The sequence below is a fragment of the Berghia stephanieae genome, chromosome 1 (assembly GCF_034508935.2).
Source record: "Berghia stephanieae isolate SIO BIC M18660-M18661 chromosome 1, UCSD_Bste_1.3, whole genome shotgun sequence".
In the NCBI taxonomy this organism is placed as follows: domain Eukaryota; kingdom Metazoa; phylum Mollusca; class Gastropoda; order Nudibranchia; family Aeolidiidae; genus Berghia; species Berghia stephanieae.
Window position 1 is genome coordinate 29172100 of NC_088360.1, and position 12425 is coordinate 29184524.

A 12425-nucleotide genomic window follows, 5' to 3' on the forward strand; every position below is an offset into this window, starting at 1 on the left:
TGGCCAACTGACCTTCGCAATGTTTGTGTGTGTTGAACCTATGACCCCAAGAAGTCGGGGAGAGAAGGCTCTAGTTAGACAAAGGTTTGAAGCAACTTTTTTTTTTGGGTCGTGGATAGCTCATATGGTAGAGTAACGATCTCCCCGACCAGGTGGAGTTGTCGTACCAGTAAGGGCGTGGGTTCAAATCCCCATCGCCGCCGTGAATTTTTATTCTCTGTTGTCTTCTGGCACTTTCCTACTCACTTCATTTCTTGTTATTTTGAAACAACTAATAGAAATAGATGACATGGTAAAAAAAAGAGAGAGAAAAGAATAAGAAAGACGTACCCAGTGTAGCTGCCTCAGCTCTTGACAATTCATCTTGGGGAAAATGTAAATTCATCTCATCCCCGTCAAAATCAGCATTGTAGGCTTTACAGTTGGAATAGTGTAACCTGAAGGCTTTCAAACCCCGTAGGACTCGAGCCTATTGGGAAGATTAGGACATGAAACAATTAGCATGGTTACAACGTGCGGTCATGTGGTCTAGTGGTATGACACTCGCTTTCGGATCGGAAGGTCCAAGGGTTCGAGCCTTGCACTCTGCGCATAGTTGAGTCCTTGGAAAAGGCTCTTTACTCACATTCTCTCACCGTACTCAGGTTTAAAATGAGTACCTGGCCGTTAACAGCATTGTCTTTGTCCGAAAAATTGTAATATCGCCTAACAGGTGTTATTGTCCCGTCCTACATGTTAAATGTTGCTGTTGACCAGAGACCCCTTGTAAAGCGCTTTGAGCATGTTTAGTGGGTATTGCGCTATATAAAAGCTCAATTTTTTACCCCATCATGAAAAAAGGGACTGGGGAAAAAATAAAAACACTGTATAAAGGATATCTTTTTAGAGATGCCAGTAGATCAATATGAAATGAGGTCAAACAAAATACAAACTAAGAAGTTGGGGAATAATATAAGGAGGTATACAGTAGTGTCCCGTCAATGAAATATATAGAAACAAAAGCGAATAATTTAAAAAATTTTAATTCATGTGCTTTTAGTTATTTCCAAATATCACCATGTTCGTGAAACATAAGTTTGCTGAAGAATAAATGCAGTGAATAATAAAAACATGTTTTCCTTTTTAAACTGTGCACCGCCTTATGCACCTTGCTGTATTTTTTTCATCATTTATCTTTAAATCTTTCTGCTTTGTGATGTGATAGACCAGATTCCACTTGACCCTATCTCATGTTCAAAATTTCTCATTCCCAACACATTTGATAAATTCTATTCCAAAGCATTCTACTAATTGTCACACAACTCCTCCAACCCTCATCCAATTCTGAGTTCTAGCATTTTGAAGTTGTATCAGCACCAGTATTGAATAGAGTTTTAAGCTTGATATAGTTTTTTTAAATAAAAAAAAAAACTATGTAAAAAAAATAAGAATCAAACTCATTCAGCAAATATTAAGATAATAAACATCATTTTGATATTTATGTTTTTAAGGGTTTACAGTACTTGCGACAATATCAGCTCATTTCAGCAACAGTAAAAAGGAAGTCGATAGAGGAAAAGTTGGGTCATCTCTCAAAAAAGGTACTATACATTTGACTGTCTCCCTCCTAGCCAAGGATCCCCCCCATCAGGAACAGAAAAAGAAAAAGACCATTCAATCTCAAGACAGAACACAGACAGAGAGCAACAAGGAAAGAATAACAAATAGAAGGGGATAGAAGACGAGGCAAGTGACCTTTTCATACTTACTTTGTGAGCCTGAATGCTAGGTCTGTGAAGTGTGGGTTGTCGATTCATCAGTACATAGTCTCCATTCAATAAGTGTCGACATACCTGGGTTAGAAAGCGTTAGAAAAATTAGTTTTAATGAATGCTAGCAAACCACTTCATACTTTACTTGCATGCATTTGGTTGTGACAAAAAAAAAAGAAGTTTACAAATAGATGATTGATTTAAAAGTTAGACATATATTTTCAACGTAATCTAAAATGGTAATGGTGATAATGATCTGAACAAGTGTGTATGAAACTCAGAGCTTCTGATAACCGATCAGACATGCTACCATTACACTACAGAGGCTCGTGATGGGTGATAATACAACTTATCTTCCATCCATATCAAAAAAGTGCTGAACAAAAATGTATAATGTTGTATAAAAAATGTATAAAAGTGTGCAGCTATGTAGTCTAGTGGTATGACACTCGCTTTCGGATCGGAAGGTCCTGGGTTCGAGCCTCGTGCTCAGCGCATAGTTGAGTCCTTGGAAAAGGCTCTTTACTCACATTCTCTCACCATACTCAGGTGTAAAATGATCACCTGGCCGTTAACAGCGTTGTCTTTGTCCGAAAAATTGTAATATCGCCAAACAGTACGCGTTATGTCCCGTCCTACATGTTAAACGTTGCTGTTGACCAGGGACCCCTTGTAAAGTGCTTTGAGCACATTTTAGTGGATATTGCGCTATATAAAACTCACTTCTTTTTTTTTATAATGACAGCTTTGAAAAAGAACAAAATACCAAACGCGTAACATTTCAGGCTCAAAACCCTTCTCCACTGAAAATCCTGACAAGACAGCAGAAACGTATTTGTCAAGATAACTTTTGTTCATGTAATATTGCAGTGAATATAGTTTTTTTAATAAAAATATTTAATTGAAGTATAAACTAAAGGGAAGACCTTGGCATATTCAAATGAAGGATGGAACTCCTCTTGGAGGTCTTATACAGGATCACATGGTTGCTGGTGTCACGCTCACCACCAGGGGACGATTTTTCAACAAGTGAGTTTGGCTGTTTTTTTTTCTTCATCTTTTAGGTTCCTATAGAAATAAGTGTCCGTGTGCGAACCATCTCCTCAAAACAGTATTATGTCTGGGTGAACTAGATGCCCAAAAAAGGGAAATTAAGCTTAAAGTCACCAAAATTGTTGTTTTTTTTTAAATTAAAAACATTGAGCTTTTATATAACGCATTATCCACTAAACGTGCTCAAAGCGCTTTACAAGGGTTTCCGGGCCAACAGCAACACTTAACATTTATGACGGGACATGACGTCTGTTCAAATGAAGAAGCCGAGGTCTTCCCTTTACCTTATATTTCAATTAAATATTTTTATTAAAAAACTATATTCACTGCAATATTACATATGAACAAAAAATGATCTTGACGCATCTGGTTGAGAAGAAGAAAGTAAATCGATGAAAAGAATTGTTTAAGCCACCTACTGTTTTACGGTTGGGTACATCATTTTCTGTGACAAGTAGTTGATTGGCTATGGCTTCTCTCTGAGATTGATCATTCTCACTCAACTTCTGAACAGATCCATTTTCATTGATCACGCTGAAAGCTCTGTGGAATATACGATATACTATATCAACAGTAGCTCAAACCATTTCTGATCTCACAGTTGGTAAATAAAATATTTACTGGGGCAAAAAGTAAATTTCCATATCTTCCAGGACAACCATGATTTTTAAAAAATCTAGTTTCTGGGACAAATCCAGAAATTCCGGAAGGGGACGGCTGGCATCCTGATATAGGTCAAGGCAAAAAGTCTGATCTGATATCAATAAGTTTCTTATAGGTCAATAGACCGGACACTTGACTTAAAAGCAACCAGATATATAGATTTTTGTCTTGTACAAAGGCCTGCATTATTCAAAACACAATAGATCGAGGAACTGAAACGTGCAGCAAATGTATTATCTCACTTTTAACAATAAAAAAAGAAAAAAAAAACATTCTCAGAGCTGCCAACTCCTGTTTTTCCCTTTAAAGGCTCGTAAATTAAATCCTGACAGAATTTTTTTTTTAATCTGAAAATGTCTTTGATCTTTTTTTTTATTATTAATGATTAAAGGAAGTTATCACATGCAATAAGATTGAGAGTATTTCAGTGTTGTTTAAGGTAGAATTCTCCTGGACTTCTGCATAAGGACTTGCAATTCTTAATATCTGATTATTTCACGGTATCAGATTGTGTGGCATGGTGGGCTTAGCAGTACGGTGTCTCATCATCTCACAAAGTCAAGTTATGTTAAGCGTGGTCAGTGGCTGGATGAGTAAGTAATCGTGGAAAATTCTGGTCCTGATGCTGTGTCCTTGAGTAAGGTGTGAATGAGTACCCGACTAAAAGCAGTGATGGATATTGTATGAGTGTTTGTACAAAAAGAATACTTAACAGGTGACTAGTACTGTATGAAATGAAAATATGGTTCCATATAGACTGCTGGGTAAATAAATGAAATATTGTGAGGCGCATTGAGCATGGTAAACCCACGTAAATACTCTGCATAAAAGGTTCATATTTACTCTATTTTTATCATAATTACAAGGGCTTTTTGTTTGTTTTTTCTTTTGATTTTTGCTTCAAGGGGGAAAAAATCCTTATATTTTAAGTCTCATCCAGAGATGCCAACCTAGCCTTTTGAAAACCCATATTTTCAAAACCAAAAACCTGTATTCACTGCGCCGTGCAGAAATCGATATCAACACACATAGCAAGGCAAATTATCTCAAGAAATGACAGAAAGACACAAAGAAAATAAGTTCTTCTGCATGAAAACACTTTTCGTGTTGTGATCGTAATTTCGTGGATTTTTTTTCACTTCAACCAAATCCCGTATTTTTCATGATAAAACCGTATTTCGGAAGAAAAACCATACAGAATACGGGATACCCATACTGGTTGGCATCTCTGCTCATCCTATTTGACTGGCATTTGTGGATTGATTGGCAGCTTGGTATAGCTCATACCCGGGATATTTCTTGGGGCCGTTGATGACCAACTGTCTGAGGACGTGGACGTTCCAGGGAGTCACAGGCTGGGGGTAGGTCAGCGTGGAGGCAAAGACTAGTGGGACACCCACCTGGTTGGTGGCAATGTACGGATCGGGGGATATAATGGATCTAGCCGAGTAATTCACACGCTTGCCCATGAAGTTATTTCGAAATAGGCCTTGTTTTTTCTCAACTAGCTGAAATTAAAAGGGAAAAAAAAATGTTGAGAAAATAATTGAGTTACAGCAAGCCGTGGAAAAGACAGCATGGAGGCAAAAAGGGAAATCACATTCACCACTTTAAATAAAAAGCTCATATGACATCCTCCTAAAGTACCTTGGTTGTGGATAATTGAGCGCTCTGCTAGTAAAATTTCTGAAGTGATATCATTAAAAACTATGGCATTAATCAGTGCTGATGGTGACAAAAAGTGAAAAAAAGAGAACAATTATCTAAACGATTGACTTAAGCTCTATTTCTACTGCACTAACCCCACTTTTAGAGCAATTGATATGACAAACTATCATTGGTACTCTAGATAACTTCTGGAGAGAGGGGAAACTGCATCTATTTGTTCCACCACACATTAAGTCTCTCGCTGAAAGTGCATTTAATTGGAGGAAATGTAATATTTTATAAGGAGGAAACTCCTCCTCTGACTCCAAAATCGCGGATTTCTGTGGATCAGAGGAAAACCATTAGCACTTATTAATAATAGATTTTACCACTGAATGACCAAATAGCCACAAATATCCATAATGAACACACCTGTCTGACCCCTCCAACTACGTCCCTGCTGGTAGATTCGTCCATGTTTTGATCAAAAATTGTATTGACTGTATTCTGTAGCTTTAACCATAACGCGTACATTGTTCTCATTGCATCATTCAAGCTTTTCTGTAACTGAGCTTGGTCAGAGGGCTAAAGAGAATATCAAAATTAGAAATTAAAAAAAAAAATTTAAGAATTACAATTTTGTAAAATGTCAGAATCGACAAAATGTTTACAATAAATGTCCATAATAATTTTGCCTTTTATGATTTAGTTCTTAAAAATATTATGAAAAAATCAAGTGGGAGAACAAGGCATTTTATTTATTCAATAAACAGGATGCATAGGTCAAAGCCTTTTGTGGGTTTTTTTTTATATGTGCAAAATATACAGAGTATTAAAGGGAATGACAAAGTTGTTATAATGTGTATCAGTCTTCATAACAACCAAAAACAAAAACAAAATCTTCACAACAAATTTTTGGCGCAATCACTCTCATGAAAAAGGGACAGAAAATAAAGTAATAGATATCCACTTATCAGCAGACATCTGTCAATTATGTAGCAATTACTTTGTGTTTGGTCACATCTCTATTTCTGACTAAAAGAACCAATTTAAAATCTGAATCCAGACCAAAAAAAGAAATTTAAAAAAACAAAACATCTTAGGAACAAGTAAGCCCATTAGAAATAAATAAACACCGATTAAATGTACATCCAAATGGCAGATCTACAGGCGTTAAATTCTTACCCCAGTTGGAGTCTTTAGTTTCAAGACAATCTTCCCATAATCCTCCATCATCTCCACCATCTTCTCACTTTGGGCAATTGTGTTGGACAACTTCACAGTCTGTTGGTGTTCGAATTTGGAATCGCCCCTGACATTCAACTATAAGGCAGAGCAAAGAAAACACACTGAGTCATATCAAACGTATCGTATTTACAACGGTATCATAGCAAAATTGGTGCTAATAAAAGTCATGGGTCTCAAATCAGAATTTTTCAAAAAGGAGGAATGTGCATTTTATCAGAGATAAAGTGGAGCAATAAGTCTCTATTAATGACATACACATCATTTGATGCTCTAAAAGATGAAAGATTAAGAACTAGCTAATTAAAAAAGGCCCTTGCAACTGGACAAAATAAAATTAATGCTTTGTTTAATTGGTTAAAAGGCTGGTAATCATTCTAATTGTGGGAATTATATTAGAGATAGTGGTCCAAAGCCAACACTAACACTGAACATATACCTGAGTGTTGTGAGAGAATATGAGTAAAGAGCCTTTTCCAAGGACTCAACTCTGCACTGCCAAAGCGAGAGCCAGGAACCTATGGGTCAAATCAGAAGCAGAGTGTCATAACACAAGACATCCCACCCCAAAAACAAATTTCAAATGTTGATAAACTGTTAATACACTGATACGCCCAAAATTAAAAAATAAGGAAAATTGTCACTAAAGGCCCCAGCAGTGTCCAGAGACAGAGTCCCAGTGAAGTTCAAGCCCCTTAAGAACTTACGCTTTAAGAGGGTAAAAAAAAAATTATATGTCTTGAGAGTGTGTTTCAAGAACTTGCAGACAATAACTATGACTTGTCCTTTTAAATCAAACTTCATTTACACCAAAAGCAAGATACTTTAAGACACATTTTCATTAAATTATTACTTTGCAAATCACAGCAATCCATAGTAAAATTCTGCATTGGGGCAGCGAGTGAGTAATTGTCAGAAAGTAAGAAATTCCAAAGAAATACAGATGATTGAAAGCACTATTGATAGGTGATAATCTATATCTGGAACATAAATTACAAGAGGCACTTTGTATTATGCCCATCACTGTAACAGTACAGTAAGAATGAGGAACTCACACAATCTGATACACATATTCCAACATACAGTCTTCAAGAGAAAAATATATAAATATATATTACCCAAGACATATTTAAAATCCTAAAATAAACAAACTTGGTTGAGAAAACATGATCAAGTCAGAGGATAAATAGGTTTGCATTTGTTATTGACCTGCCCAGGAAAAATTCACTCTTCTCAAAATTGATAAAACCCTTACAGGCCTGAATCGTGAAGGAGTTACTGGCAACACATCCAGGAAAAAGATGTCAGTGGCAGACTCTAAGCCTGAAACTTGGGCAAGAAATGGAAATGCAACTTTCAAAAACTCTGCCTCCTTGGCCCAAACCTGTAAAAAAAAAAAAATCACTACATTTACCTTAAACTCAAAGCAAAGTAAAGAAAAGAAAAATAAAAAATAAAAAGAAATTTGTAAAATATTAAAAATAATTAAATAAATAAAAGTTTTTAAAAATAAACACACACATGCACAAATAATTTATTATCAGGGGAAAACAAGAGAAGGAATAAATTTGTTTTATTGATTTTCCATATAATGATCATTCTTCTTTTAGTCTCAACAATATGAAGAGACCTGAAATAAAATGTGACACACCACCTATAAAAGGTGTTATGTCGTTAAAAACTAAATGCTGTAAATCCAATTAATAAAACAAAACATGAAATTTGGGTTAAATTTTTATGATTTTCAAGGAATATAAATGTTTCTTAAACTGCTAGAGACTTTCGTATGTCTGACCCTTTAAAACTTTTAATTTACCTCTTGGCATCCGCTTTTCACCAACCAATCTGGTTAGCTGTTAGAGCAGTGCCCTGTGATAGATGTGAACTTGTAACTTACCAAATGACAAGGATGACCCCTTTTCTGGCACTGTAGTATTATACACACCTATTCAAACAGAAAATAATGAGAACCGTACCTTTCTCAAATGCACCTGCGCAACAAAAGGGGATAAAATAGCCTTTTCAGAAACGGATGACGTAAACTTTTCAATTTCTGAATCGACATCCATGAAACCCTCCTGACTTTCTTCCTCTAGATTTGACTCCGTCTTTGGTTCGTCTTCTCCGTCCATCTCTACCTCGTCATCAAACATGGAATTATCGTCCATGTCTGCCTTTTCTTTCTTTTCCCTGCAATTATCAGTGTGAATGAGACTATGACAACAAAGGGCAGTGTCAGTGTTTCCAAACCATGAAATGTACTTTAATGCATATATACCATATTCTGCCTAATAAAATAAATGCTTGATGTAAGAAAATGTAGATGGGATAAGTAAATACCGGTCGCACGAACATAGTATAAAAATTTGAATTTTTCTTCTTTTTTTTAAAATTCGAATTTGATAAAATCAAATCTGCATTAAATTAAAACGTGAAAATTTCACTCTTATTACTTTAAAATGCTTAAGAATTGAAGTAATGTAGTTCAATTTGGTTATATATACGCTCTTCAGTAAAAATATATTTTTTTAAATAACAATTCCTACCAAATATTGGTTTGATAATCTTAATCTGAATCAGAATTTGACCAAATCTGCTCCCCCCCCCCCAAATAAAAATAATACAAAGCCCGGTAAATAAACAGATATATGGGCATGTGTATGGGAAACGTAGAGAGTGGTGGCTGCTGCCTGAATCCTGGGATCGTAAAAATACCAACGAAAATGTGAAAATTGAAAGATTTTGGATAGGAGCAGTACAGACATTATTACTGTTCACATCTGAAGACTTTCCATTTTCACCTTCTCACCTCTATATGGCAGATCTGTTGGTGGTTGGGCTATTGCAAGCTATCGCCAAAGGTCAGTTTTGAATGCATAATTACAGTATGTACACTCAAATAATAGAGTGCAATGAAGATTCACTCCAAATCATAAATTGGCGTTTTAACCATCCTTTATTTCTCACCTGATCCTCTTTTCCCTAATCATTCATTCACTTTTAAAGCAATTGCTCAAAATGTATCATGTATTTAGCTTTTGATTTAACGGCAGACGGTTTGCTTGCATTAGTATTAGGCAGAATATAGTATATTTACATATAAAGATATTTTGAAAAAAGAAAGAAGGTTGAATTGAACTAAAGAAACTACAAAGCATAGTTGACATAGCAAGAAATGAGCCAACTCATAAAACTCACAAGTTTGTGATTTACATGAAAAAGACATATTGAGCTTTATATAGCGCAATATCCACTAAACGTCCTCAAAGCGCTTTACAAGGGGTCCCTGGTCAACAGCAACATTTAACATGTAGGACATGACATTACGCCTGTTAGGCGATATTACAATTTTTCGGACAAAGACACACTGTTAACGGCCAGGTACTCATTTTACACCTGAGTACGGTGAGAGAATGTGAGTAAAGAGCCTTTTCCAAGGACTCAACTATGCGCCAAGCGCGAGGTTCGAACCCAGGACCTTCTGATCTGAAAGCGAGTGTCATACCACTAGACCGCATAGCCACACTCTTCTCCAATGGAACAAATGTTTGCGAATTTCAATTAATATTTCCAAAGTACATAAAATGGCAGTTTTTCGTCCAAAAACTTTAACAGTGTATGCATTATAGCCTGATGCTGGAACCACAAGCAGGGTCCAATGACAGCTTTGGTATCAGACAGGCATGAATGAGGAATAGCAGAACACAGATAAAGAGGAGAATAGTGATCTATGAGATAAGCTTCTAACGTTTTTAAGAGCCATTTTAGCACTGGTAAAAAGGAAGAAAATGTCATAGTAAAAAAAATTCTAGATTCGCACTTAAAAACACTTGAGAAAAAGGAACACAAAGGAGACTGGTTCAAATTCAAATAGGGAACTGTTGTAGATTTCAAGAGCAAACCATCAGTGTAATTAGTTTGAGATCACTAAGAGTCCCATCCAGATACAAGCACTGGATGCCACTAAGAGGAAGACACTACTCAGATGCTTCCACAATCAGGGCTGCCAGGCAGGTTTGAAAAAATCCGCTCCAACCAAACGGGGTGTCTCGTGGACACGGACTGAATTTCAGAAATCACAATGAAAACTGAATTTTGAAGTAAGGTACATAAAAATGGTACTCTTTATAAATTAGCATTTCAATATAAGCAATTTAGTAAAGATTATTGTACAATACATATCTTAAACAAGAGAGTGCAGAGTAGATAGAGGGATTACTGTGCAGAAGAAATACATTAAACAAACTAAACAACATCAATTTCAAAGGCCCCACAAATCCTCAAAAAGAAACCATTCACTGCCCCATATTAATATTATCTACACATCTCTACTCATTCATCGTAAATGAGCTCCTTTCTAACCATAATAATGTCGCCAGTTAATTTTCCGGAGAACAAAATACCGCTATTTTTTTTTTTTTTGGAAAATTTTTTTTTTTTTTAATGGCCTCGAAAATTCGCGAAACCGCTTTCAACCGCGAATTTTCGCAGTTCCGCAATCACCTGGCAGCCCTGCACAATATTTTATTCAAAACAAAAACTATAACAGCACAAAAGAGAGAGATAATTTACACGGATCTCATCTTCAAAACTGTTACTATACATCCGACTGTTTCCCTCTAAACCAAGGACTCTGGTCTGGGCCAAGACAAAAGACCAGCATCCTATCTAAAAGGTAGCAAGCAATTGCTATTGTCCATTTTACACTATAGAAACTGGGATAAACTCTGGCTCCATGGCCTAATGGCTCTGATGGACGACTCACAATCAAAACTTACTTTTCCCTTGGTCGATGAGTATGAGTCTTCACAATCCTCTTCATCTTGGTTCCAATAATTGTTGTCTTCCTTTGAAATTTAAGTGACCGATTTATATTTTGACAATGAGGACACTGTACTGATGATTTCTTTAGAATGGTGGATATTCTTTCAAGTCTATCCTTTACTGAAGTTCGAATGTTCTTCGAATATACGTTGTGTGTTTTACTACCTGAAAAAAACCCAAAATATCGAAAGGGAGAGAGAGAAAAAGAAATTAGGATGCCATTTGATTACAATTCAATAGAAATGATAATGAATAAGATTTACAATCAAACACCAAGTTCAAAGGAAATTTAGATTCTAGTGAATTCTCAGATTTACTTAATTTATCATTATGTATGAATTGCACCGAATTGTGACTGTGCAGTAACTCTTAAAATACAGGACGAAACACTATTACATTAAAAAAATTTTTTTTTGACAGAGACAAAACTGTTACCAGCCAGCACTCATTTTCCACCTGAGTACAGTGAGAGAGTGCCAGCAAACAGACTTCTTCATGGACACATCTTCGCATTGTCCTAAGCAAGATGCAACCAGAACTAAAACTTGGGGCTATGTGCTCTTGTGGTATGACACTCTTCCTCGGATGGCAAAGTCCTGGGTTCGAGTCCCACTCTGGCTGGCGCATAGTTGAGTCCTTGAAAAAGGCTCTTGAATCATATTCTCTCGTGTGAAGAAGGAATACCTGGCTGTTAGCAGCGGTATCTCTGTCTTCACATTCATTCCTGCTTTTCTCCCAAACTGATATTAGCCTGTTTTGTTTGGGTTTTTTTCAATTTACCATTACCAGCAAGGTTTTTGATTTCCAATGACCTTGAATTCAATGGGAAAAAACCAACAGTGTTAGAATTTCCAGGCAACTTTCGACCCTGGACTCAACTAGGGATATCTGCTGTTTTGTTTTTGTTTTTGAGGGTTTTACAGCGCTTACAACACATTAAGGTCATATCAGTGCCAGTAAAAAGGAAGAAAATGGGACAGTAAAAAGTTCTTAGAAAAGGTAAGACAAAAGAGAATTTGTTCAAATAGGAAACAGATGTAGATTCCAAGAGCACACTATCAATGTATTTAGTTTGAGATCACCTTAAAGTCTCATCCAGACACAAGCACAAGACCCCCACTAAGAGGGATACACTCAAATGTTTACAAATCATATGTTAAAAATGAAAAGAGTAACAGTACATAACAGAGTTGATTTACACAGAAAAAAATATCATCTTCCAAAACAATAACTAAACATTTG

The 12425-nt window shown here is 36.1% G+C and overlaps 1 protein-coding gene across 4 annotated transcripts in view; it reads right to left on the reverse strand.

Moving 5' to 3' along the window:
• LOC144971393 (DNA-directed RNA polymerase I subunit RPA1-like) overlaps positions 1–12425 on the reverse strand; it is a 46341-nt gene that overhangs the window by 29076 nt on the left and 4840 nt on the right. For all 4 annotated transcript variants that reach the window (XM_078912224.1, XM_078912231.1, XM_078912250.1 and 1 more), the window contains exons 5-13: positions 11138–11348; positions 8336–8549; positions 7615–7743; positions 6300–6437; positions 5547–5699; positions 4755–4975; positions 3224–3347; positions 1749–1832; positions 331–469 (exon numbers count right to left, since the gene is read on the reverse strand). In XM_078912224.1, the coding sequence (XP_078768350.1) occupies positions 331–469; positions 1749–1832; positions 3224–3347; positions 4755–4975; positions 5547–5699; positions 6300–6437; positions 7615–7743; positions 8336–8549; positions 11138–11348 (1413 nt within the window). The remainder of the gene's footprint in view (positions 1–330; positions 470–1748; positions 1833–3223; positions 3348–4754; positions 4976–5546; positions 5700–6299; positions 6438–7614; positions 7744–8335; positions 8550–11137; positions 11349–12425) is intronic.